The sequence below is a fragment of the Embiotoca jacksoni genome, unplaced genomic scaffold, assembly GCF_022577435.1.
Source record: "Embiotoca jacksoni isolate LCO1_2020_lvr unplaced genomic scaffold, fEmbJac1.0.p SCAF_15, whole genome shotgun sequence".
Classification (NCBI taxonomy): domain Eukaryota; kingdom Metazoa; phylum Chordata; class Actinopteri; family Embiotocidae; genus Embiotoca; species Embiotoca jacksoni.
Genome location: NW_027185285.1, coordinates 7,691,297 through 7,718,861, shown reverse-complemented (window position 1 = coordinate 7,718,861; position 27,565 = coordinate 7,691,297). Strand labels below are relative to the sequence as shown.

The window sequence follows — 27,565 nt, the reverse complement described above, 5'->3', positions numbered from 1 at the left end:
TTCTCCATGAAACTGAGTTTAATAGATTGTTAAAAATAAGGCTATGATACTGTTTTAGCAAACATTGACCAGAGGGAACCGCTGTTATGGCGTCCAGAGGAGCCCGGTACAACGGGTAAATGTGACCGGCCTCCGGGGTTTTAGAGATGGACGTACGTATGGGCAGACATACATACACCACACACTTGGAAAAATCAAACACCCACTGGCAAACGTGTCTTCAAACTCCTACAGGTACACAGGTAGTCTACACACAAACACGCACACATACACTGACATCCACCCCACCCAAAACGGTGGCAATAAACCGAGATGTAGCCGATAACATAGCAGTGTTCTCTTTAAAAAAAAATAAAAAAAAACATGCATAGCTTAGTATATGAATGGGTTTTTCGATAACCACCAATTTTTCATTTGCACACTTTGATCTTACGGTTTGCCAAAAATGTCCAACATGATTCATCTAGTGTATTTAACCATTATTAACAATCATGTAAACTCATTGGACTATTTTGTTCACAATAGCCTCGTAGGATATTTTTGCTCATGTAGAAAGTTACATTCTGAACCAAGATAGGCTCGATAACAAAGGAAATAAATACTGGAATGGCAAAAACACAATATAAAGTTACTGTTTTGAAATGGACTGAAGACCAATCATGGCCTTAACTCTTCAGATATAAAAACAAATTAAAACATCTGCTTAATATTGGCATCCCGCTAGCATGTTACAGTCAAATTACTTCATGAAAGTGTCTCACAAATGAATAAAAAAAACACCAAAAAAACCACGTACAATGCACAAATATAGCAACAAAAATATGATAACAGCAGCCTTCCGGGCCTTCAAATGTATTTGTAAGAACAAAACAAGGAATGATGAAGCAATCGGGAGAGACTCTCTTGTGTGCACGTCCGTACGAGGTGCCACATCAAAATGTTATTTGTAGTTCATTTCCTTCATTCAAGCTTATTTCCCAACGACACCCCGAAAATGTACACAAACGAGCCCAAATTCTTAAACTCGCAGATGAAACCGTTTTACTTTGCTTCTTCTTTCATCCTTTGGTTACTGGGACTGCTTTTGCTAAAAAAAAAAATACATGTACATTTTGTTCCCTTCACACAACTAGCACACAGTGGTGCAGTTTGCTTTACTGTGTCAGCGGCTAACATCTAACATTTTAAAGTGCCAATGAGCTGAAGCAAACAGGAAGCACTGAGCTGGTGGCACAGGCAGATTTTCTCCACATAGGGGGACGAGGATTCAGAATCAAAAGGGCCGAGCAGGCGCAACGCACACACACACATGCACACACACGCACACGCACACACACACACACGCACACACACACACACGCCCACACTTGGGATGAGGAGACCGGATTTCCTCATGCAGGCTAATGCTAACCTACAGTACAGTAAGCTGGTTCTTCTATTCACAGGAAACCTTTAAGTACCCAAAGTGCTTAGACATTTGTCATATCACAAAACATAAACCGGTGGCAGCCCGGGTGTTGTTCAAGTTCTAAGTTGTATCCTTTGCTGAATGAAAGCACGTTTAACTATGCAACGGGGAGACGTGTTGTCTGTGCACCACTTGCTTTTAAAATCCAGACAGTACGGTGGAGTTAATCAGCCTTATATTAAAGGTAGTAACCAGTGACCACATTAAAATTTGTATAGACTTGTACACTTCGACACCCGGTCCTAACTGTATAATCGTTAAAATGCTCCAACACAGGAAAGACATCAGTGAATGGTTTACAAATGTCGTCTTATGTATATATAATAAAATATACGTCAGTTAAACTCAAACCTGCCCGCTCGTTTTTTTCATGATTGCAAAAATGCCTTTAAAGTCCCTTTTATCTTTCGCACCTAAACCCTTTTTTAGCGTTTGGGAAACAAACAGCGACACCCAACAAACAATTACCTGATCAGACTGCGCACGAAGTGCAAACGTGGCCTTTTTCCTGTGTGCACCAGCTTTCGCGACACGCAACCCAGCACAAGTGGAACGCCTGGACGTATTCTTCAAGTCAACATACACGTCATCTTACCTATTTAAAATTTATGAAGAATAAAATGTACAAAACATGGACTAAAAATAATTGCTTTTTTTTTTTTTTTTTTTTTTTTCTTTTGTTTTCTTTACAAAGTAGTGGACTACTCAGGCATTGAGAACAATCAGTAATATCAAATTAAAAACTTTGAGAAGGGCATGCGGGGGTTGGTGGACGCCCCTGGCGTTGGCGCAACAGTCTGTGATATTTTTCAATCGTGAGAGGTTGTGACCTGCCAGACAATGAGGTGGCTCCGCTCGGCCTTGGTGGGCGCTGACTGCTGGCCGACTGTCGGCTCGGATAAACCGTCCAGCTCGCCGCCTTCATCACCTGAGGAGGAGAAGGGTGAGTCGCGCAAACAGCACAGCGGGTCGCAGTGGAGACGGTCGAGCCTTTTTGCATCAATTTAACAAATTCTAACAGTCAGACTGAACCGTGTGGTAATCGGCTGTATTTCTTTTCACGATAATTCAAATGACAAACAGACAGTTCAGACGATGAAAACCCCCTAAATACGCATGTGCAGGCGGTGTGGGTGTACCCACCCATTCTGAAGTCGATATAGCCTTCTCCTCCGCTCATTACCAGGTATGTTTTGGCCTCAGAGGTTGTTGTGTCGGAGGATTCAGATGTAGGATCATCAGAGCCTGAATCTGCACTGCCTGGAGGAGGCATTGCCTGACCTGGGACATTCACAAAGTAGAAAATTGTAATTGCAGTTCTGCAACTTTTTTTTTTAACGTAATCTGCTGATTTCTTCATAAGTGGTTATTTGTTTAATCTATACTGTAATGCACGAAATCTCTATCTGTAGGTCTGTTGGTTTGTCCCTCGCCTATCTCGACGACCGTTTGTCCCATCTGTTTCAAACTTGGTGAGTGTATTGCTGAGGACCTGAGGGCGTGTACCGGCGAATTTGGTGCGACTTGGAAAAGCAACACGTTTAATATTAATAAACCTTCATGAAAAGGCAACCAGCCCTTTTATAATCATACAAAATAGAGAAGAGCTGCGAAACATCACATCTGAGAAGCTGCTGCAAACACATTTGTGTGAAACGTGTCTTTAAACATGACTGAACGGACTTGATTAATTGTTGCTGCTCTGCCTAAATGTGACAAAATGTAAATGGTCGTGATATATAGCCTTTTTGTTCGTATCTTATCAAATGCAAAATAATGTTGATCGGTAACACATAACGGCTGCATATTTTCATTGGTTGATGGCCAGTATTTTCTCCCACTTAATCCCACAGTTTGTCTGCGCTTGTCTCTTACCTGGCACGGTCACAAAAAACTTGACCGCATCGCGATGTCCGTGGAAGCACAGCTGGGCGTGAGCCATGGAGCAGTACGGCACGAAGCTGCCCTGCACGGCGAGGTCTGAACCGTCATCACTGTAGACACGCACTGCACCGCCGGGGCGATTTGGCACTATTCCCGTTGTCTTGTTGGCTGAAGAAGATGGGGGGGGGGGGGAGAAATCAAATAAAAGTCTGCCGACGCCGTTATACGGGCTGTGTGTAAAAACTTGAAACCACAGTCTCTCAGACACACAGCAGAACTGCATGCGAATCATGTCGGCGTGACAGCAGAGGAGCCTGTTCGGTCGTATTTTTTAAAGCATCAGTTAAAGTGAGACACCAATGAAACCCAATGCAAAAAAAAAGAGAGCAAGTAAACCCTGCGAGGGAAAAGCGAGAGGTTAAAGAGAAAGAGGACCTGGCTGCCCAACACAAGCGCTCAATCCCTGTAGAAACAGAAAGAGATGGAAAAGGAAGAAGATGGCGACAACGGACGAACACTCGGTGACACGCTCAAAAAGGGTTTTAACATTTAAAGAGAGCAGGAGTCCTCAAGTTCCCCCGACAGCAGCGTTTCGAAGTATAAACCTGTCGAACGGTGCCGTGTGAACCGCACTGTGGCTGAGAGACCTGTATCCATAGCAACTCGGCCGTCTCTTATTCGACAAGTACCGTCAGGTATGTAATAATTGGCACATTGTCTGACTGCGCTTTAAGAGAAATGAAGGAGACACACGGTGAGAGCAGAATAGAGATGACGTTTGGATTTAGAGAGGCTGAAAAGTAAAGCTTAACTACAGTGTGATTGTTCCTGAGGCACCTCAGAGCGGCCATCTTGGAATTGTGGTGAAATATGAAAGAGCAAGTGGAGGAGAGGACGGAGGCAGCAGTGGGAGATAAGACGCTTTATGTGTTTTGACTACTACTAGTACACTCAGGTTCAAGTGTATGCCAAACATAAATGCATTCTTACTTTAAAATAGAGACCAAAAAAATTAAGAGTTTCTAGCTAAACATCACACGAAGGAGGATGTTTATTTTTAAGGCATTTTATTTTAGATATAATGAATGTTTTTACAATGTACATATTAGCATTTAATACCTGCGATTAACTGACTCTACCCAGAGTCGAGACTGAATCTCCACGATCAAAATTAAGCTTTTCGTTAAAAACACGTGAACACTATTTGAATCTTTTGCTGCTGCACAGCTTTATGAAACCAAAAGGAGTCAATCTGACGGGACTGTCGATGTTGTACAGGTGCGTGATACCTTCAGACAGAGGTATGGAGATGATGACGCCGTTTCCCGTCCCCACCCATAGCCGGTTGCAGGACACCACGAGAGCCGTGATCCTCACAAAGGAGAATCCTAGTTTCCCCGTACCTGGAACACACACGGAGCAGACGTTTGTTATTCGGTTTGCGGTGTTCAAAAGATGGGGAGGAAGGAGCTCAGTGTCAAAGCTCTAAAAATGGTATCAGGCCATTTGCACACGTAATCGTGCCAAGAGGCCGTAGAGTAACTCAAGGCGGTGAATTCTTCTCGAGAAAGTGTAAAACTGGTGTTCTGGTCAGGTGGAAGGATTTCTGAGAGAAGTGATGAGCTGGTAGGCGGAGAACAGGAGGCATACCCAGCATCTTGCTGACGTAGGGCTCGATGTCCACGTCCTGGAGGTGCTGATAGGTGTGGGCGTGAAACAAGCGCAGAGTCGAGTCCAGTCGGATGGACACCCAGATACCATCTCCGACCCAGGCCAGCTGCCGTACCTGACTCTCTTTGCGAGGATGAGCGTCAAACGACTTCTGTCCAGGCGCGACAGACAGAAATGATGTGATATTAGAATTTAGTGGGAATGGCACATGGAGGATTTCAACTTATATTCGATGATTTGTGCTTTGCCAGACAACGGGATTGCTCTGTTCCTTTACGATAAGGTTCAGCGGGTTGTGGTTGCCTAGAAAAGAAAACTAATTCGCGTGACCGAAGGTTTATTGACTGTCGATGACGGCTTTACCTCTATCCTCATGGCCTTGGGCTGGATGACGTAGATCTTGTTTCTATAGCCGCACCAAACCTTGTCATGGACTACGGTCATACAGCGGATAGAGTGGTGGGGCCGGCCCAGGTCCAACAGGTGGTAGTTGGTTAGATCCCATTGACCGTCTGCTTGGGAGAAACAAAGACTTGGTATCCGAGGTCTTAAAGGCTCCAGCATTACACACTGGTAGAAATGTTAAACAATTTCCTCTGAGTCTTTGATTGCTTAAAATACATGTATATTAATACCAAAAACTGAATGAAATGCAACAATAAAAAAAAAAAAAGGAAATGTATATCTTGTCACAAACAATGTTACAAATGTACCAATACTCCTGTGGAAAATTGCTAATGTCCCATCAGCCAAAGCGACCAGTACTCTCCCTTTAACGTGCCTGTAACGAGTGAGGAAGACACATTTTGTAAAAAAAAAAAAAAAAAAAATTCATGTAGGAATAAATGTATGTTTGATGTGAGTCCTCGAATAAATCCTTGACCGACTCTGTACTTACACTATGCTGAGGATGGAGTCCTTCAGCTTAATGGCATGGAGACACTTCCTCCACCGAGCCACAGACGAGTGCACATACAGGCTGGAAAACAAAAAAAAAAGAGAGAGATGAAGTAGAGCTGATTACAGCAAAATGAACGAAATAAAGAAAATGGAGCTGTGAAAGTGCGACTGATTGACAAGTAACAAAAATACAGCCAATATTGTATAGATTTAACAGCCTCGAGTTCATAAATACTTTTACGCAGTGATAGTATTCGTAAAACCTATCAATGAAGTTACACTTTCATCGCTTGTTTTTAAATCAATGTATTTGTGCCACCCCTTATTTTTTTTTTTGCTCACCATCCATTCTGTGCTCCCAGCCACATGGTGGGAAGTGCGCTGCTCATCCTCATGACTTCCCCCTCCGACAGGTCTGAGTCTTCAGGTAGTGACGTCACACCATCCTGACCGGAGCCCCTGAAGGCAGAAGAATTAAGACAAATGTCAATTTATATATCCCTATTACCGGGGTTTCTCTTGTTACCATTTCCTCTGTCTCAAAATGGGAGTTTTAGGCTCTTTTCAGTAAAAGCTGCTGCTGAACTTTCACACGAGGAAAAACAGAATTTGCCCCCCCCCCCAAAAAAAAAAAAAAAAAAAAAAAAAAAAAAAAAAAAAAACATTGTGGTTTGTACATTTAAAACATGAAGAAAGAAAGGAAAACCTTACCTGCGGCATATATTAAAAACATCCAGCGGTTTTAGAAATGGTCCTTCTCACCTCCGCGTCTCAGCAGGAGAGGAGTCGGTGGGTCCCACTCCCAGGGGGTCGGTGAACACGTGCTCCGTGTAGATTCCTGGCTGGCTTTGATCGGCTCCCTGGTCCTCTTCTCCTTCTTCGCCCACACCGGCGTTCGCCTCCGTTGCTTCCGTTGCCTCTTCAGCTGGGGGAACCCCATCTTCTGCTGGACTGGTCTCTCTGGACAGCTCGACTGTGGAAATTGTGGAACGCAGGGTTAGGTTCATCTGTGAATGGACGAAGACGGGTTGGAAGGAGCGAATGATTGTCCATAACTGAGGCTGAGATGATCTACAAAAGCTACGGGCCGATTTTTGCATCAGCTGCGGAGATTTGATGACTGCACGGTAATGAAGTGGGCGCGTCGCTGTGCCCGCTGGGACTGCAATGAGAGAAGGATTCAGGTTGTCTAATATAATCACAATGACCAATGTCAGAAAACAGTCAAATGAACCGTGAATTTAAGATTTTACATCCGAAGTGAAGTAGCCATTGATTTTAAATTTAGATACATGAGGGTGACAATTATTACACAAGCTTGTTTAAATGCAGATGACATTTTCAACATGATCAGTAGACTTGAGTGAGTGTGAACAAAAATGATATTATCTGTAGAAAATGTCATATTTGTTACATGATAAACAAACTGATTAAACAACCAACACGGTTAAAAATGTTTGAAAAAAAAAAAAATGAAAGCCTGACAATATGTGACTGGAATGACGCACTTCAACAGAGATCCAACGACACTGCCGGAAAGACGACCCCTCATTAGCCCGGCTTTGCCTTTTTACTCCGAGCCCACTCTTGGGCAAACGAAGAGTTACCCAAGAGTGTGATTTTAGACAGCACGCCAGCTCTTCGTGTTACACAACAGCGTCTAGTCCCACGACATGCCGGCTCACTTTAACACACACGTCGATTCGGCTCTGCGACTACGTCTGCTGCCAAGTTAACAGTGAAACAACAGTGTCCCCCCCCCCCCCCCCCTCCTCACATGTGTGCATCGGGGGTATAATTCACTGAGCTCATTTGAGTGTGGATATTTTTCTAATAAAAAAAAAAAATCAAGAGTTGGTGTACTTTTTATTTTCAATTATCTTCTCATTAAGTGTGAAAAGCTGAAATAGCTGCAGCATGGAAGAAAGCCTGTCTGATCCTCTGAAGCTAACGGGACATTAGCCATGTAGTATAGGTTACCGTGGTGCTCTGCCCCGGTTAAAAGAAAGATGTTTTTCTGATATCAGGAAAAATGATTTAACACCAGAGGCAGCTGGCTAACTCACGAGTATTGCTTTGTGATAAAGACCCCTGATGGTTCATTAACTTATTGGTCAATGCTAGCAGAGGTTTTCACTCCTATCTGGAGCAAAGCATTTTCCTGCAGAGAGCTACCTGAGCCTGGGACTGCACTGTACTCAGCCGGCTGGTCTGTAACACCTGAGCTGGCTGTCTGGGGGATGGCGGTGGCGCCCTCTGCTGCCACGGTCCCGTCGCTGCCGGTCGAGCCCACACTGGCCACGCTCCCCGCCAGAGACACCCCATCACCTTGGTTAGCCTCAGGGTCTTGAGGTACCTCCTCACCTGCTGGATAATCAGTATCCAACACACCTGGAGAAAAAAACAACAACAACAACACAAACCTGGTTAAAAAGCTCAATGACAAAGAGAAGAAGACACACGGAGCCAGACATCACAGTGTGACCACACTCAGCCTACCTGGCACGCTGGCAATGCAGACGACATGCGTGTTGCAGGCGTAGAAGCTGTCAAGCAGGTCAGACGGCTGACTGGCTTCCAGCACCATCACCTTGGTGGAGGAGTGGGTGCTGGTGCAAACCCACACCCGACCGGAGATCTCGTCCTGAATGATCAGCTCCTTCTCTCCTTTCTCCTGATCCTTAAAGCAATAACGCAAAAATAACTTCAACAAAGATTTGAAGAACTTTTTGAACTCACTACGAGCTCACGCTCATATGTGACAATAACACAAAACACTCCCAAGATAATCACAGCATCTTCCTAAAATTACCCACCTTACTCTCCTGCTCCAACTGGTCCAGGCTGCTCTGAGAACCCTTTGTCTGCTTCGTGAGCTCTGACGAGGGAAACGTCCTTCCACCGCACAGGTTGACCCCTGCAGCGCACCACAGCTGGGAAACAAACAGAGAACATGTTATGAGAATACAATTATCGTCAAATGTTCAAAACATCACACAATGTTTTTTTTTAATTTTTTATATATATTCTAGTTGTTCACTTATGCACCTTCATAGAAGTATCTTTCTGATCCAGAGGTCTCAGGTAAACTGGTACAGGTAGGTTCATTTTGTTTTCCACCTGCTCTCCATTTGCTACCTGAGGGGGGCAATAAAGACAACAAGGCGAAATTACAAGTGAAATGTGTTTTGGGAGACTTTGAAAACCCCTCGCTTTAAAGTCTAAATTACATTTTCTCACATGAACAGAAACGGTCGGTAAATGACACAAGAAAAAAAAAAAAAATCAAGAAATAACGGCTCCGTTCAAGAGTAAATGAAGTGAAAAGCGTTCCTTGGTCAGTAACCGTTGACAAACACACCCACCAAAACTCAAACAGTGTTCATCAACATAGTTCATCACTCATACCGTGATATAAACTGGATTAACAAAGTATTCTGACCTCTTCACATTTTGCACACTTCTGGATACAGTTGCTATTTTTGCACATCAATCGAAACTCAATAGCTCACAATGACATAAGTGAAAACCTTTAATTTAGTTTTTATCTCTAGAGGTTGAACTCCATCTGGTGGCGGTTGAAATGAATTGCTTCGTCCAATAAAAAGAAAACGGCCGTATTTCCACCTCTTTTTGACCACCGGTCAGACTTTCATCTCCATACCTTGTATTTGCTGGGCAGGCTCCAGCCGTGTGCGGTGACTCGTCCATCCTCCTTCTGCATGTGGGCCTTGACTTGTCTGTACTGCGCTCTCTTCTGCTCTTTACGTGATGGAGAACTGCACTGCTCCTTGCTACAAGAAGAGCAAAGGGAGAAATGTCATCAGCCAACAGGCTACGAGGGGGAAATATTGAGTCACGATAGACTGCAAGTTACACAAGTTCAGTTGCCTTTGCCATGTCCACCTCATTAAAATACACTAAACTCAGTCACTCGTCTCCTTTACTCACTCTTCATTGAGGAAGTCGAAAGTCTTTGACTTCTCTGTGGGGAACTGGGAGAAGGTGCTGCTCCTCTTCACCAGGCTGCCCGGGGCGTTGTACCTCACGTTGGAGTGGGAGTCCACCTTCTTTATCGCAGGCGCACTGACGGAGGAGCTAAACAGTCTGCTGAAGCTGCAGGTGGCCAAGTTATAGAAAGATAAGAGGGAAACAGAGCCAACAGGAGTGCAGGGAAAAAGCAAGGTAGGGAGTCACCAACCAACCAGACAATCAGGGATCACCAGCTGACACCAACAGTTACTGTAAAGTGACACAAGGCATGCTGGGAGTTGTCGTGTGGTTGAGTACTTCCTATCACACCTAAGTACATTTGGGTATTTAACAAAAATGGATATGTACGAACCAAATTGTACAGTATCTACCTGTCCAGCTGGTTACCATTTGTGAAAAGTAGCATATGTATTGCTGTATAAATCAGTCCCTCAAGAAGGTTTTGTTTTTTTTGTGATTGTTGCGATCAAAACTAATCTAACATACAGTATTCCTAATTTGTAATGAAAAGATCACATTTCCCACAATGCCAATGTTTCACTGACCAGAGAGGAGGGAGCAGAGTTATTTTTGTTCATAAAGTGAGTTTTATTTGTCAAGACTACTTTATGTCGTAATACTTTCAGCAGAGATTCTATTGATGAATGTTTTTGCGGGAAAATCGCGGGAATTTTGCTAAATTCCAAGTTCCTGCAAATATTGCGGAGGTTGCCTGAATTTACGTGAATTTTTTTTCCAATCACAAATTTGGCAATTTCCTGGAGGGACTGATAAATTCTGCATAATTCAACCATCTACCAGGTGTAAAACAAAAGTTTGAATAATCACATAATAACATCACAGTTCAAGACACCTTAATGTCTAAATAATTATTTCAAAATAGTATTTAAATAATGCTGCCTTTATAGTTTCCATGTACAGTAAAATAAAGAAAATATGGAGAATAAATTGTTCAAATATGTAACATATTTCATTTGAATCACAGCAGACTGAACACTGATGTGTATCCAATGATCGATATGTTGCCATTTCCCCGCACTATTTGTTCTAAAACTGAACTCAAATATCATGTAAGGTTTGAGGTTACTTCTTAATTTTGGGGAAAATATTTTCTACTCAAATAAGTCTGATAAAACAAAAACAATACATCTACTGAATCTGTTTTAAAATACCTCATAGTAGAAAACGGACTACTGATCTGCAGGTACAACATGACTGCAGAGACAAAAGCAACAGAACATGTACATGTATTTGTACATATATTCTCCTTATATCTCCCTATGAGCAGACGGAAGGGGAAATTCATGAAGAGGAATACAGCAGGCGGGAGACAGGGAAGCCCGGGGGCACAGGGAGAGTCATGTCTGAGCAGTTTGTGATAACAATGACTGGAGCACTGTACGGAGAGCAAAGATTACGGATAAAGACACATCAAAGTTGGATCCTTTTGGAAAGGAGGAGCACATCTGTGTCGATGGAGGACAAGAGAGAGGTTTGGCAGGGAGAAGGTCTATCAAATCATCTTTACCTAATGCTGCCAAATTCAATAGCACATCCCGGAAAAGATGAGAAAAAGAACGTATTTGAATATTTGAGAGAAAACGGCAACTTGGAAGCCTTGACAAAGCTAAAGCCCTGACAGAAAGTACATAATGGAGTAAATTTCACAGGACTCACAACTGCCAGATGCTCGATTTCTTTTTTTCTGAAAGAGTTGGATTTTCCCTCGAGGCCCTAGAGAGGAGGACAAGATGATGTCATGTTAACTGAAGTTTAAAGGCACAAATAGAGGCTGAGGATGTAGAAGGGTCAGTTTTATCAGCTGTGTCCTACTGCTTCTAAAATTTAAAGCAGAAATCTGTCACACTCATTAGGATATAAAAAGAAGTCCATGTGTAAACTTGCAGCTCTTTGCTCCATCCATCCTCTCATTTTCTCTTTACCTGATCATCTCTGTCCACCGCACAGCTTCCTGGAGCTCCATCAGACGCTCTTTGTACTGGTTCCTCTCCATTAGCACTCGGGCCATTTCCACTCTGGTGAAGCGCTTCCTCTGCGCTGTAGGTACATCACTCTGTGGCAACACACAATCAAACCCACACATACATTAATTATTTTAGGAATGAGGGGCAATCCGTGCAGACATCATTGTACGGGTGCAGATGACTCACATCTTCTTCATCTTTAGTTTTCTGTTTCACTTCCTCCATCCCCACTCGCACTCTGGAAAAGACCATTTATCACATTTACAAGGTACATAGGAAACATTCTGTTGGTATTTTGCAATTCACAAGCGCTGCAGTAGCTTCCTGCTACAACTCGATCTTACACTGGGGAACAGTGGCGCCAAGCGTCATTTGCCCATTCAGCACATGCATTGTTTAAAAAGCAAATGTACTCGCGGCCATCTGAGCTCCCACGGGCGTATTGGTCATAAAATGTGGTGCGGTAAGGCGCACCGTTGATACACTTTTATCTGGAGGCAGCGGAAATGGATTGACCATCGAAAACCTGGTCTTAAATAAATGGTGTGAGCCAAGGTGTAAGCGCACCTGGCTCTAAAAGGGAACGAGAGATGACACTCTGATTGCTTTATTTCTAGTTAAAGTCAATTAGGAGACTAAGTACAACCCCTTTGAACCATGTAACACACTATGTGCCCAGATTATCTGCCGTTAAACAAGCAAAAGTGGATTTGGACACTTGCTCTACGCATTTTAGACAGTGTAAATAGATCGTTCAAATAGAGCCCTTACTTTTTGAGTTCCTCATCCAGCTCTTTGTTCTTGTCCTCCAGCTTGGTTTTGGCCTGCAGCACGGCGTCCATTTCTCCCTGCAACATCTCCTTCTCACAGGTCAGTTCATCGACCTTCAATATCAAGTCTTTATTCACCACGTTCAAGGCATACCTGGAAACACAGGCAATCAGGACATTTTAGTATATTTACAGATTTTTTTTGTGTGTGTGTTAAATCTCTGAGTCCAAGTGTCAAAGTATTTCTTTTAAGAAATAGAAGTCTAAGTTAAGCACTTACTTTGTCTCAAGCAGTTGTGAATTCTCTTGAATTAGATTTTCAACTTCCCGGCCCATACCTGAACATAATTGAAGACAACATTAGAATTTTATTGCGGAAATAAAATAAGTGACAACAAACTGGAACAGGGACTACTTTAGCACCACATATGAATATGTAGATTATCTACACTACAAGATCAAATCCAACAAGGCACAACATAGGGTGTGAAATATCTCCTAGTGAGATATTTGCTACTGTAGGTTTCACAGCACAAGAAACTACAATCACAACACACAAACTCACAGCACATGTCACATGACTGACGGGAGAAGAATGGAGAGAGAGGGTGAGGTCTTACCAATCAAACTAAGGTCTGAGAAAACCATGCAATCCAAGTCAGGCGGAAAGAGGAAGGAAGAGAGAGAGAGAGAGAGAGAGAGAGAGAGAGAAATGCGGATATAGTTTGAGACTGTGGAATGACCAAAATGATGAAGGAGCCAGAGCTTAATATGTAGCTGCTGACTCCACAAGCAAAAAGGAAGAGATGCTGCAAAAATCTCTAAGGCTAGTTACATTTCACAGTTGCAGCAGTCGAGAGAAGGAAACGAGGAAAAGTACGAGGGGCAAAACAATATTTCAAGCTGTAAAAAAGAACAATTAGGCAAACAAAGGAAGCGCTGAACTCCATCGTCATGCACCGAATCTTGTCGAAAAAGGAGGCAGCTGAAACGCTATTATCTGTGCATTACTAAACCTACTGTACGTCAACTATTATTAGAAATAATGGAGGAGAAGCTGTGAGCTGTAATGATGGGTATGGCAGGAGGTGACTAATGAGTAGAGGACATTACACAAAAAAAAAAAACAATTAGCTAAAGAAAGGTTTGAGGTCATACACACCGGAGTACTCCACTGGGATTATGGACAAAAGCCAGAGAATGAGACACGGGAGAGAGAGAGGTGATGTTAACATGGGTAGATGGTGAACACTGTAACAGCTGGACCAAAGCAGGCGGTGTAGCATCGCAGCGAACAGCAGGTGTTGGAGTTACAATGAATTTAAAAGTAGTTATCAGACATCGGTAGAACATGAGCTGCTAGCCAAAGCTAATAGTAGAGCTTCATTAAAGCAGGTTTACAGTATTTGGATAAACCCAGAAAGTAGTGGTTACTTGAACAGTGACATTAAAGTTTGTCATAGGGCAGGTTTGGGAAGAGTGTGTGAATCCTGCATTCTCTGCTCCCCCCCTCAAAATGATGACAGAATGATGACATGTCCTGATAAAAAAAAATAAAAAATAAACCATAATTTAGGGTGATGTTTGCACCACTGTCTATTTTCTATATCAGAACATATTGAGGTCCATTTTTAAAAGTATGAATGTACCATGGCCACTTACAAAAGAGGAGAAAAGGCTGCAGAGGCCCATGCTAGAGTTACTTGAAGTTTTATATGCAAGGAACTGAACCATAAGTATTCAATTATAATCAAACTGTAAAAGATTTTACTTCTCATTTCACTATTTTCTCAATATTATTTATCATAATAATTGCTTACTGAGGAACTTGTAGCTATTTCCATCAGACAGAAATCCTTAGGGAAGCTATTAAGAGGTTGGGATGACAGTCCAGTTGCTCACCTTTGACTTTTGTCAACCAAATGCAAATGAGTATTTTCCATGAGCACATAATAATTTGTACAAATAGCAAGCAAAACATTGAAAATTTAGCTTTTATGGAACCTGTTATGTGTTGTAAAAACCAGACAAAGACATTTGCCATTGGAATTATTTCGCAATCACTTTTGAGTCAATTCTTAACTGAATCCAGGCATTTCATACAGACTATACTATAATCCAGACAAAATGTACTCGGAGGATGTGACACGACGGCTGCTACACTTTTCAATTTCACTGCAGTGTTGTTCAAGTGAAGGTGAAGTTTTTACTCACCCAGCAGATCAGCTCCTTCGTCCACATCTCCTATGATCCCGGTGCCTGCAGACGACAGCTCCTCAAACAGGGAGTCTGTATTGCGGTCAAATGCCATGTTCTCGATGCCTTTGGTGGGAGTGCTGACAGAAACAGAAACAGCAGGAGGAGACGTTTTGCTACCCGGTGGAAGTTTGATCAAAACCGGCCTGACGGCGTGCTCTTTGTACTACCTGCAGGGTTTGTATCCGATGAGATCCATGTCCAGCTCAGGGGTGGACTCAATGATGTCCTGCACATCTGAGCGGTCCTCATTTTCAGGCAAACCTGAAAGACACAGAACATGACAGATGACCAAATAATGGAAGAACATGCAGGTAAAAATTAGAAACAAGTCTTATTATCTGACGTATTTTTAGACTGAAGCAACAAACAAAAAAAACTGACAGAAAAGAAAAAGGCACAAAATCTACCAAATCAAATCTCCTGTAAATCTCCAAATAACAGTATAAAAATATTTGACCCTACCTTCTGATATGGATCTGGTCCCTGGTGCAGCCTGCACCTCTGTGATCTTACTATCCCCATCTCCCCTCTCAATGTCCGAGGCGGTGGTGGACATTGGCGTGGCCGACTTGGAGCCGGTGAAGTCTGACAGTTCATCCTGTAATCAATACAGACTTTTATTTACAGCATAATATATTTACAGATGGCCTTTCAAAGGGTGAAAAAACAAAAACAAAAAAAAAACACATTAAATAAACTGGTGCCAAAATAAAAAATAAAAAAAACATACAGAACAAAGAGTACTTGGGCTACACAGTGTAAAAGGAAACAACACAACAACAGAGTTTATGAACTAAGAGGCTAACATGAGGTGGGAACAGATCAAGAAGACACAATAACAGGAGACACAAGAGTCCAATTTCTCTTTGTATTGTGTAAAGTAATTGATCTATGAAAATCTACCTCAAATATAGAGCTTCTGTCTAACTTATGATTTTCCATACGAAAACAAAAAGGAAAAAAAAAATCCTTTAACACAAAAACTGAGCTACAGGAAATTAGGTTTTTCTTTTTTTTTTTTCTTTTAAATTGGAGCTCTAGAAAACAAAGGGAATGACATACAAATGAAATAACCTTGAAACATTAAAAGTTGTGGGTGGATTGAGGGTAGATTTCTAATCAGACATAAAGAAACAACTCAAGCAACACAGAACAAACACACAAACGTAAAGTCCACACAGCACTGCACGGACTGCGGAGGGCTTCACACAGCATCAACTGAACAGAAAAGGACGACATCGGGGACTGTCAGTCTACTTCTAACACAAAACACAACACAAACCCACAAAAGATCCAAAAACTGAAAATTGTTTTGGAAGAAACTGAAATAATACATCTACTGAAAATGAAATCCAATGTTACACAACCACAGCAGTACGTGACAGAAGGTGAGCTTTACATGTATAATGCTGTTATTGTACAAGGAGTGATCAGAAATGTTGACGATCTACATGAATGAAGGAAAAATACAAAGCAAAGTCAAATTTAAAACTCATGCTGCAATGAAAAACAAATTAGAGGCCAGATGCAACCAAGCTGTTATTGGCTATGTCACATGAATAATTAACCAAGTTTAAAATGTGCACTATTATTTTTGAAAGATCCCAATATAGCCTTCAGTCAGTACATGGTTGCATGTAGCTCGTCACAGCACAGGTGGTCTGTGAAGTGAGGGTCTAAAAATGCACAGAGTGAGAGGCGGCGCTTTTGAAAAGATGAAACAGCATAGTGGAGGAAACTACTGAAGCCCACACACACGCGCAAATAAAAATAAATAAAAAAATGTGGTGTCCACAACCAGCGCAGGAGTCTCGCCAGCCGCCACTCATCCAACTACCTTGCAGTCGTCTGCCAGTGAATTCTCCCAAGTAGAGTCCTGCGCACTCTTACCCTCCCTTTCCTTTGGGGGGTCGACAAAGTCCAACTGCTTGGAGGGGCGGAGGGGGGAGAGTAAGAATGAAGCTCACATGTGCAGAAGCAGTTCAACAGAAATGCAAACACTCCAAAGTGTGCATGTCTGTGAAGTGAATGGAAAAGTGCGTACATACATGTCAGCCTGTCTGTATGTGTGCGAGTGTGCTTAAAGTGTAGACTGAGCTATAGAAACATCTTGAATCATGTTAAATCTTTTCTTATTGTTAAAATGTTTCTGTATATTGTGTACTTGTACCTAATTGACAAATAACACATGATAGAAGTAAAACTATTTGCTGGTAATGAGTCATTTTTTGGGGGATTAAGGCTTTTATGTGATACTAAACTGAGCATGTTTAGGTTTTAATCTGCTGATCAGACCAAATAAGGCGTGTGAGGATGTCATCTTTTGCTGGAAGAAATAGTGAAGGGTATTTTTCACTATTTTCTTACAGTAAACAAAAGTTGGAGCCGTACAAAACTGCTTGTTTAGTCAAACCTACAGCTACAATACCTTCAGAGTAGAGCCTGACGAAATATTGGCCAGTTTTTTTGGTGTTTTTTTTTATCTGCTGATATTGGCGTATCAAATATGTTTGAGAATATGTGCCAAAATAAAAACCTTCTTTTTACAAAACAAAGTGCGTAGAAATATGCTTGGGGTAAATTAGGAATTGTTGTATTAGTTATTTATAATTTTTTAATTCCCAGGGATGTTCACTGTTTCACTGCACTGATGTCAGTGAGGACTGAAAAATATCCTGCCTCCATTATACATCTTTGACACACGTGTAAAACGTATTTGAGGAATAACTGCAAAAAAAAAAAAAAAAAAAATGCGTTCATATAGACTGTATACACAGTATGTACACATTTATATTCCGAAAATTGGCCACTATACCAATGTCGGAATTTCATTCTCCTTAATATACTCGTTGGCCCCACAAAATAAAGTATCGGTCGGTCTCTACTTTCATGTTACGATGGTGATATGAACTGCAGAAATTCAAGTCAGTCTTAGCATTTGTAAATTTGCACTCAAAAGTTGAATATTTTTACTATTACTAGTTATAAAAATTACAAATAAATATTTTGTGTCTCAACTTTTCCCCTAACTAAATTGAATACTAACAAAATGATGTAATCTCTTCAAGTTATTTCCATTGAACCAGCTACATGAAGTATCTGCTCGGATTTGTTTAAGTGCTCCTCTTAAATGAAATAAAATGCAATGATTTAGAAAACATAATTATGCCAGTTTCAGCGGCAATGGAATGGTTTTGCTTATGTGACTCATATTGTGAATGGAGATTAGGTCACAGTTGAGCATGTGGGCATATGCACGTCATTAACCTGCCGTTCCTTTTCACTCACCGCTGCAACACCTCCCTCTGCCATAAAGAAATATGACATCTCGGTTAAACTTTAACAGCCTGTCTGCCTATCAAAGCCACTCGTGCTCGAAAGGCCCTGACTCAACAATAACCGTCCTGTAGCTCTGATTACATAAGATCCAATCACATTCCAGCTAGCCTTTTTCTCCCTCAATGACGGGCCGCCAGCCATACAGCGGCATCACTCCCATGATGCACCGCGCTGCCGAGCTGATGTCCCAGTTTTAACAAAAACGCAGCAGCGGGATGAAATAACGTTGTCACCCTCCAGGTCCAAACTGCCACAGATTCAAATACAGCCCACATGCCTAAAAAGTACCAATTACAGCTTTGCATTAAGAAAAACAGCTTAATTGCGGCTGAAAGAAGAATCGATTAAAGTGCAGCAGTTTAACATGAATCAAAAATCACTGGATAAACACCACATAACAAAACACAACATTCCCATGTCAAAAGAAATTACTTTTACCTGCATCTAAAAGAAAATGTTGCATTTTACAAATATTCATGTCACACGTTCAATGATCTCCTTGGACTGCTGCACCAGAGGACGTTTGCATATTCATCACCAGCTAAAGAAGAGTCTGAGAACAGAGGTGGCCTTGTCAGATGCCTCCTGAAATACGCATAACAAGCCCACCGGAGCCTTATCAAAGACTCTCTATTTTTAAATGGATTCAAAGCCCAAACTCCTCTATCGTGTAGCCCGGGCAGAACGTCTGGGAACACTCGGCCAGGAAATGGGATTATAGTGATCATATCATTGTCCATGTTTTATGTTTGTGTACGATTAAAACAGCGACTGTTTTCAGAGACTAGTTCATATTAAACTGGAAACAAGTGGCGCCATTTTTTTCCCCATTTAATAAATAGTACAATAATGGATTCAGATTATTTCAGATAATCACAATTTAGACTGGACAATCAGGATCTGACATGTGGCTGGATGTGTACCGCAGATAGGGAGGAAAAAAATACAGATGGTTAAGTGGTGCCAGGAAAAAGGGACTTAATTTAAGAAGCAGAAATTTCTGATGTGTGTTTCAGGGTCCTTTTGTCTTTCACTGTGTTACACTGGACGTATAATGTTCATTACCAAACTCCCATTATGGAAGTTATAAAGCTGATATAGTCTGAACCTGACACAAATTTAACCTCTGAATAAAAGTCACACAGTAATAATGACGTGGAGATGCCACACATACACACACACACACACACACCTTGAGGCTGGTGTTGGACCGTGGCTGTGATGAGTCAGTGAACCTCCAGCCCTCTGTGCCCGGCGTCTCTGCTCTGGTCTGGGGATCTGGAATTAGCAGAGATGCCCCACCAGCTGATGGGAAGATCCCCAGAGAAAGAGGCCGTTCTCTCCTTGAGGGATGAGAAAAAAAAAAATCCTGTGAATCATGTTTTTTTTTTGTTTTTTTTCAAAGACCAGTACACGGACAACGTCTCTGTGCAGTGCATTTGTTTTGATTTGCAGGGACTTGTCTACTATCACGCTTGACGTGAACATACAGCATCGTAGCGACACAAACTGTGATCTTACCTGACTCGGCCGCCCGTGCTCAAATCTGAAGACTCACTAATCTGCTGCATTTTGATCCTTTCGACATGCTCCATGTAGTTTTGGATCATCTGCACAAGTCAAAACAAAACACCCACAGGAAACAAGTCACAAATGTCACTTATCGATCACAAACCCCAAGATATTTCCTCCCTTCCTTCCTTCCTTCCTTCCTTCCCTCCATCCTTCCTCTCTAACTCACTTCTGTGTGTCGCTGATGGAGGGAGTTGTATTCCTTCTTGAGCTCCAGCTCTCGTTCTTCTAACCTGCCGACTGAAACAGAAGACAACACTCATAAGTTTAAACTAGTCTCTTTACAAAAGGTGCTAAACAAGAATCAGACTTTGTGTCTGAGAATTAAAAAAAAAAAAAAAAAAATATATATATATATATATATATATATATATATATAAAAGACCTGGATTATGCGACATGTACCAAAATGCCATTATACATTTCATTAAACATTTGACTGTTGTATATTGCATGTGTAAACTGTAGTACAACCTTATACATAAAAGGTGTGCATGTGTTTTCTCTAGCAGGCAGGGGCTACAGTAGGCAGAGGGGGGTAATCTCACTCAAATGGGTTTCTGAGTTGGGCCGATTTAGGAAGTGACAAAAACTCCTAATCCCCTATTAGCGCATCAGGTTCAGTCTAAGCCACTCAGCGAGCTGTTGCAACAGACAGACGTATAAAGCCTGGATACTATCAATTACAACAGCTAAAGCTCCTGCGTGTTGTGTGATGATGTCTTGCCTATGTGTGTGCTTTGGCACTAGCTGGGGGATTTCAGTCAGCTATCGTGAGTCATCAAAATTCAGGATACAAGTAAGTGAAGTGAAGAGAGAAAAGCTGTACGCAACGCAGGGGAGGCAGCTGAAGTCTCTGGTAATCCTTCCTGTGTGCGCAAACTGTTTCACCAAGTCTGACAAATCACTGTGAAGAAGCTGAACGTGACGCTGAACATTAATACTGATCAAATGTATACAAATCTGTTTAACACCGTCATATCCATCCAAACAGGATTCTGTATGTACGCAACAAAACAACACCACAGAAAAGCAGATAGTGTCTTTTCCCAGCTGCATAGTGACCCATTAAGGTCCATTTAATATAATGTCAAATGTCAGAGGAAGCCTAGAGGGTGAGTTATGTGTCCACTGTATGTGTAAATCTTCATCATAAGAGCGCTAACAGGCTGAGACCTATTATTAATATAAGACAGAAATGACAGCATATCTCAAAATCACTGGGTCTCAGTCTGTTGCAGATGAATGAACAGAAATGAGACTTAAAAAGAAAAAAAAAACTACACTACCAGGAAAAATATAACTGATGTATCACTAGTTTGTGCAGTGCAAGTATAGTAAAAGCCAAAACATCTAAACTTGAGCCGTCCAATATGGGGCCCGTGGGCCAAGTTTGGCCCGCATTTTCTATGTTTTGGCACGCCATGGCATTTGACAAGCTTGTGCCTATTCTCACAAAAAGAAGCATATGAGGCTTATTTCGATGTTTTTGCTAATAATTTCTGCAAGAAAAATAGAATGACTATTAAGCAGATTAAGGAGCAGTGTTTTAATTACTCTGATTTATTTATTTTTTATTTAGAATTTGGACACTTCTGAACTAAGTAATACTGTCGTTGTTTATCGTCTGCTATTAACCTCCAGGGAAACATAATTGCGATTGGCCCCTGTGCAAATGTTTTTCTTGGGCCCCTCCTCTTGCCCCAAACACAAGTGCACACTCGTGTGCACACACATACACACATTAAGCCAATTGTGCTCACTTATCTTTCGATTTAGTGAAGAGATTTCAGCTAAACAGTTGAACCATTGAGAAAGAATTGGCACAATGTCAACACAAGTTATCACAAAACAACAGGGAAGCAGGTCAATGGACACACAAACATTTCCCAGACCTTCTTACTTGGTAACTTTTCAGAATAAAGCAACCAAATTAAATAGACCTAAGCGTTAGGTGGAAATAATCATTTGTAATAAAACATGTCGTTTTGGAACATTTTAAAGGAGGACAAATCCGGATGAATTTAATCAGCTAGGACTCAAGTGTTATACACAAGGTGGGAAGGTGGTTTACAGTTGAATTTTTACTTACAAGACTGTGTAAAGGTCTGGGCACGAGGTGACCTTCCCTGAAATTCAAGGACCCAGTTTCACCATTGCTATAAACTCTGCCTTTATTACCTCTACAGTAGCAGTGGACTATGTGCTTCAACATACAGTATTAAATGAAGGATTCACCATTCACAGGGAGTGGCAGCAACTTGGTTGAACCAACTGACTAGTCACATAGAGTGTACAAGGGACTGCATTTTCCCAAATATTGGGAAACAAAATTACACAACTATTTACATTTGATTTTGCAGAATAAACTGAAAACTGAGCTGCTTATGTTTGCCTTGTTAATGCTTCTGCTAAAAATTCAATATGGAGGAGAAATTTGTGTTTTCTTCCCCCTCACAGCTTTGTGTGAATGACTGACTCTCCATAACCAGCTGTGTTGCTTTGTCACCAGATATGGGACCAGCCATTGTGTGAATCTACATTTTCCTACAAAGCAGAAAGCATGAGCCAATAGCCTTGGCTCCACTGCTTAATCCACCAATAAGATGGGCGGTAATGCACTGCCGCATTAGGAGGATGGGAATAACAGAAATCCTATAATCCCATTACTGTTCGCTTCGCAAAGCGGGAGAATAAGAGTGTCAGAGTGTGTAGGGCTGTGTAAGTGTGTGTGTGTGTGTGTGTGTGTGTGTGTGTGTGTGTGTGTGTGTGCGCGCATAAAAAACGCACGTGACAGAGATCTCAAAGTCGGGAAGAAGGAGATATGAGGAGAGTCAAAAAATGGCAGCGAGAGCAGCCAAACTGTATTCACTAAAACAGGCAGATTTAATGATAATACTCGATGAATGAATAATGACAGACATGAAAGAAAACGTGTAGTAAATGATCAAATCTGATCAACATCTGTGCGTGAGTGTGTGTGTTCGTATCCGTCCTCACTCTGGTCTGCGTAGTTCTTGATCTTGAGCTCCAGTTGCCGAGAGTGAGACTCCATCCTGTCCACATGGTTCTGCAGGTCCTTCTTCTCCTGTTCATGAGTGTCTTCGAACTCAATGAACTTCTACTCAAGACACACACACACACACACACACGCACGCACACACACGCGCACACACACACACACACACACACACACACACACAGACACAGACACAGACATTTTCCATTAATAGTCACATACTGTTTGAAGTGATTATCAGAGTTTTTTCTCCTTTTCTATCAGGAAAAAATAAGATAATATCTCAGTAGTTATTGAGATGCCATGTCTAAACATGAGTATACGCTTGATAATGCCATGATAATGAAACCGTTGATGTATGGAAAAAAAAACTTTTAATCAGCAACTACTTTGATCATTGATTATTTGTGAATTGACTATTGTTAATCAGGTGATTAATTGATATTTGCCCTACTCACATACACTGTGTTTCCACAACATATGCATGATGACAAATTTTATAAAGTGTCTGAATTAGGATAGAAAATTCCTCCCAGTTTCCTTCTGGGTGGACCTCTGAGCATCTGAGCGTGTGTGTGTGTGTGTGTGTGTGTGTGTGTGTGTGTGTGTGTGTGTGTGTGTGTGTGTGTGTGAGACATCCTGTCCAGCTGAGCAAGCCGAGTCCCCAATGGTGCTCCCCTCCTTCTTCTGATCACACCAGTCTTACTGTACTGTGACGTAGAAGACTGATGTTCACTGCAGTGTATGACTGCAAAATAAAAAATTAAAATGTGTACAAATATTTACTGGTTCACATTCATCTTTGGCTTCAGTGTCATTATGTTCACTACATACGTGAAGGCGCCCGCCACTACGGTGTTTTCAATGTGAAAATGATCTAAAATCGTTGCCCGCAAAAAAGCAGAGACTCGCATGCGTATAGCTTTCGTGACCATGACTACCTCAAACAGGAGTGGAAATGAGGCACAAACTTCAACTACCACATCTAATGCCGAGTACACAGACAGAGAACTCACCAAGTAGGCTCTCAGCAGTTTATGGACTGATCAATTAACCAATAACTCAAAAAAAAATAACTCTCATATCAGTCCTTAACAAATTGGTAGAGGCCTGAGCATAATGCAACATAAGCAATACAGTATGTGTGTAAGAAATATCAACAGCAGCAATCCAGGGGTCGTAATGATACTGCACATGTCACAAACACAACAACCACCGTGCAGGTTTGGAACCAACGAGAAACTGGAGAAGAGCAGTAGATTAGTTTTAATGATCTGAACAGCTGGCTAAGATGCCTTACATTTAATCATCAATATCATTTGTTATTTACACAGTTTAACTTGATGTCTGTGTCTACAAATTACACCAGAAATGAGAAGAAAAAAAAAAAAAACGGAGCTGAATAACAATTAGAGCAGGAAAGATGATGCTACCATCTGTTATATTTCTGTGCCCAGCTTTTCACCTGCTGTGAAATCTACAGAAAGCAATGAATGGACTGTTCAACTCATCTTGAAGCAGCCTCCCAAACTAGAAATGTGACACCCTTGATTGCTCACGGTAAAGATGTGGGGGTCAGACTGGTGACAAAAAAAAAAACAGGAAAAAAGAAGCGAGAATGGAAGGTGAAGGCTTCTGACAAAGGATCACATGACCTGGAAGTAACAGCGTGCCTCTCCAACAGACTGGGCGTGTACACCCCCCCTCCCTCCTTCCTTCCTTCCCTCCTCCCACTCCTCCTCCAGGGCGTGGACAAAGACTCTTTCCCAGGACAATCACAGCTGTATGTGTATTTATATTTGACATAATGCGTTATCTTAACAGTGCAGGGTACAGTAATGTTGTCAGCGTGCATGTGTCAGAGCACTTGTGTCCGCTGTCAGCCCGCTTCAGCATCACAGCCTGAACAGAGGGTCCATACTGGGCTCGTGTGCCCCGGGCCGCAGAGGCATGCTGGGACAGAGGGTCCGAGTCACATCACTTCACCCCTCATACAAATGCCGGGGACATATTCACCACACAAACCCTAGGAATTTTACAAAACAAAAACACAGGATCTTTAACACAGCCACACACACACACACGCACACACACACACACAGTGAGGTTTCACTTCTGTTGACTTTATAGGTCTGATCAAGTGAGGAGTTTACACCTTTAGCTACAAAGTAAACCCATGAGGTTACGACCTTTACCTCGTGATAATTTGTATACCGGCAGTGTGTGGATCTGCAGGAAAAAAAACAAAAAACAAATCCCCGTTGATGTCATCAGCGTTATCTCAGCTGGGCTTTACATAATAACAGAAAGGCGGCGTTATAATTTGAAGGTGCAGACATGAGTCGAACAAAAAAATGCTATTCGATAAGCATTGCAGGAAAAGTAGGGTGCTTTAACCAAGGACTCAAAACTCAAATCCCCTGCTGCATCCAGCGCTGCAATGACGAGTCAAATAATCAATTAGTTGGTGGACAGAAAAATGATTTCCAACTACTTAGATAATCGATCGTTTTGAGCCATTTATTTTTAAAAGGAAGAAATTCTGTGATTCCCTCCTCTCAACTGTTAATACATTTCTGGTTTCTTCAGTCCCATGTGAAAATAAAGTGCCATTTTATGTTATACGACTTGGGATTTAGAGAAACACTCGTCAACGTTGTTCATTATTTTCTGACATATTAAAGTCAAAACGACTAATCAATTAATCGAGAAAACAATTGACGGAATAACCAGTAAATGAAATAATTGAAAGCCTATGTGCTCCCCTTGCTTCATCAAATTAGTTTTTGTCTCCCAGAAATCCCCCAACTTTGTGGAAGCAAACCACTCAATTATTGTAATACCTCTTTAAGTGAGAGATACTGACTTTAAATTTGTGACCTCAGGGTCTTTGTAATGTTTTCAATATTTTGGACCTTGTGGTCCTCTCAAGTTTTATTTAAATAAGTGTTCGAAATCTAGAAGTTACTTTTACTTGATATGTTTGTTGTTGACTTCAATTGAGCAGAATTTCACTTGCATTTTTCATGTTTCTGCTGCACAAATGAACTTCTTCCCTGTCTCGGGAACATCATGAAGGGTCAAACTAGCTTTGCACAGGGGTGAATGGTGGATATGATGACCTGCTGGCAGCGCAGCATGTCGGCAGCCTATATATGATCACGATCTGCAATAGTTTGCATAAAGCTGCGGAGAGATGTTTTGTGACATGTGCTACTTTCAGCTGCTGTTTTACAACCTCTGTCTTCTTGTGTATACTGTGCACTGGTGTCACAGTAATGGTCCAAAACGCTGAGTCACTTCACCTGCTGTGTCTTCGGTCAGTGTCTCACAGGACTCAGACGTGACTCCACTATCTGATGAGAGCTGATCGATCACGGGCGTATTTGATTGGGATGTGGTAGTTTTGCTTGTTACATTTTACTCTTTTGTTCATACAGCAAACAGAGGGCCATTTCAGTCTGACGTTAGCCATGACACCGCCTTGTTTACATCCCCTGTGAACACCGTGGATGCAGCCAGGCCACGTGTGGAGGTTAAGTCATCGCTCGGGGATGCTGGGAGGAGCAGGCACCTGAGGCAGCCTTCATTCCTCCCCACAAAAAGGATGCTGAGTAGTTTTTTTGTTGTTGTTTTTTTCTTCCCTTCACCAGCTCCATTCAACTCACCTCCTCTGCGTGTTTCCTCAGCGCCTTCTCCCGCTCGTACTGGGTGATGAGCTGCTCGTTGTCCTCCTTCAGCAGCTCCAGCTCAACTTCGTGATCCTGGTTCTCCGCGAACACCGAATCCAGGTTCTCCAGCACGGCCACGACCAGCGGCATCAGCTCCTTCACCACGTCCTCGTCGTATTTCCCGATGAGCCTCTCGAACTCGCGGTAGATGGAGTTGGCCAGGCCCGACACCCGCTCAGACATCATCGCTGATGTCCCCGGGTCGTCCTGGTACACAACTCCGTCTTCCAGCTCCATTTTTTTTAGTCCTCTCCCTTTCAGCAAACGGGGACCAATGTGGCTTTTTTTTTTTTTTTTTTTTTTTTTTCCCCGCGTTACCCCGCCACTATGAACACCGTTGTCCCCCGAACTGAAAGCAGCCTCTCTTTAAACAAACGGAGACATTGAGAACAGAGCACGGATGTACTATTACGATGCAAGACGGGCGACGTGGATTTCTTCCTATTTTTTCCTCACTTGTTCCGTGCTGCGTTCAAGTGCACCTTCAAAATTTGCATTCCCCAACATCACGTTTGACCAAACCGAAAGCACACAGCAAAGTTGAGTACGAAAAAGTCCACAAAGATATTGTGGGGATGAAAAAAAAGATAAACGCCATTCCCAAAAGTATTTTATTGGCATATAACATAGGCTATTTTTGTTCTTAACACATACAGAAAACAACCAAAATGAACAGTTTTATGTCGTATTTTATTGAATTTATAAATATATTTTCCGGTGCATGGGAATGACATCAGTTCCCATCAGGTGACAGAATTTTATGCTCCACACTCTTCTTTTTTATCCAAGCAGCGTCATAATTGCAATATTTCCGACTCTCATGAAGCCACCATCCAACAGCTGAGTTGTTGACCAGATGACGTGATGACGTCACATCGTGCTACTAACGTAACATTATTTGCAGTGACACTTTTGTGCTCATTTTGTATAATAATTTTAATTCGAGGAAAATAAATAAATCAGCTTGCAAAGAA

The 27,565-nt window shown here is 41.9% G+C and overlaps 1 protein-coding gene across 8 annotated transcripts; it reads right to left on the bottom strand.

Moving 5' to 3' along the window:
- On the bottom strand, window positions 1-27,070 carry spag9a (sperm associated antigen 9a). Of its 8 annotated transcripts, none has more exons than XM_069149276.1 (31): window positions 26,529-27,070; window positions 22,842-22,962; window positions 20,011-20,081; window positions 19,791-19,879; window positions 19,462-19,612; window positions 16,768-16,857; window positions 15,393-15,528; window positions 15,098-15,191; window positions 14,886-15,007; window positions 13,292-13,306; window positions 12,952-13,009; window positions 12,673-12,825; window positions 12,088-12,139; window positions 11,860-11,990; window positions 11,594-11,650; window positions 9,875-10,039; window positions 9,588-9,717; window positions 8,972-9,061; window positions 8,740-8,856; window positions 8,423-8,603; window positions 8,099-8,314; window positions 6,686-6,896; window positions 6,266-6,382; window positions 5,922-6,002; window positions 5,737-5,804; window positions 5,387-5,538; window positions 5,003-5,174; window positions 4,642-4,755; window positions 3,344-3,520; window positions 2,612-2,749; window positions 1-2,396 (listed from the first exon to the last, which is right to left on the bottom strand). In XM_069149276.1, exons 1-31 carry the CDS (start codon window positions 26,826-26,828, stop codon window positions 2,278-2,280), a joined length of 3,888 nt encoding a protein of 1,295 aa, XP_069005377.1. In that variant the 5' UTR covers window positions 26,829-27,070; the 3' UTR covers window positions 1-2,277. The 8 variants fall into 8 exon arrangements, with proteins under 8 accessions (XP_069005377.1, XP_069005378.1, XP_069005383.1 ...); XM_069149277.1 differs by having other exon boundaries at window positions 5,387-5,535; XM_069149282.1 differs by having other exon boundaries at window positions 8,144-8,314.
- Between the last annotated feature and the right edge of the window lie 495 nt (window positions 27,071-27,565).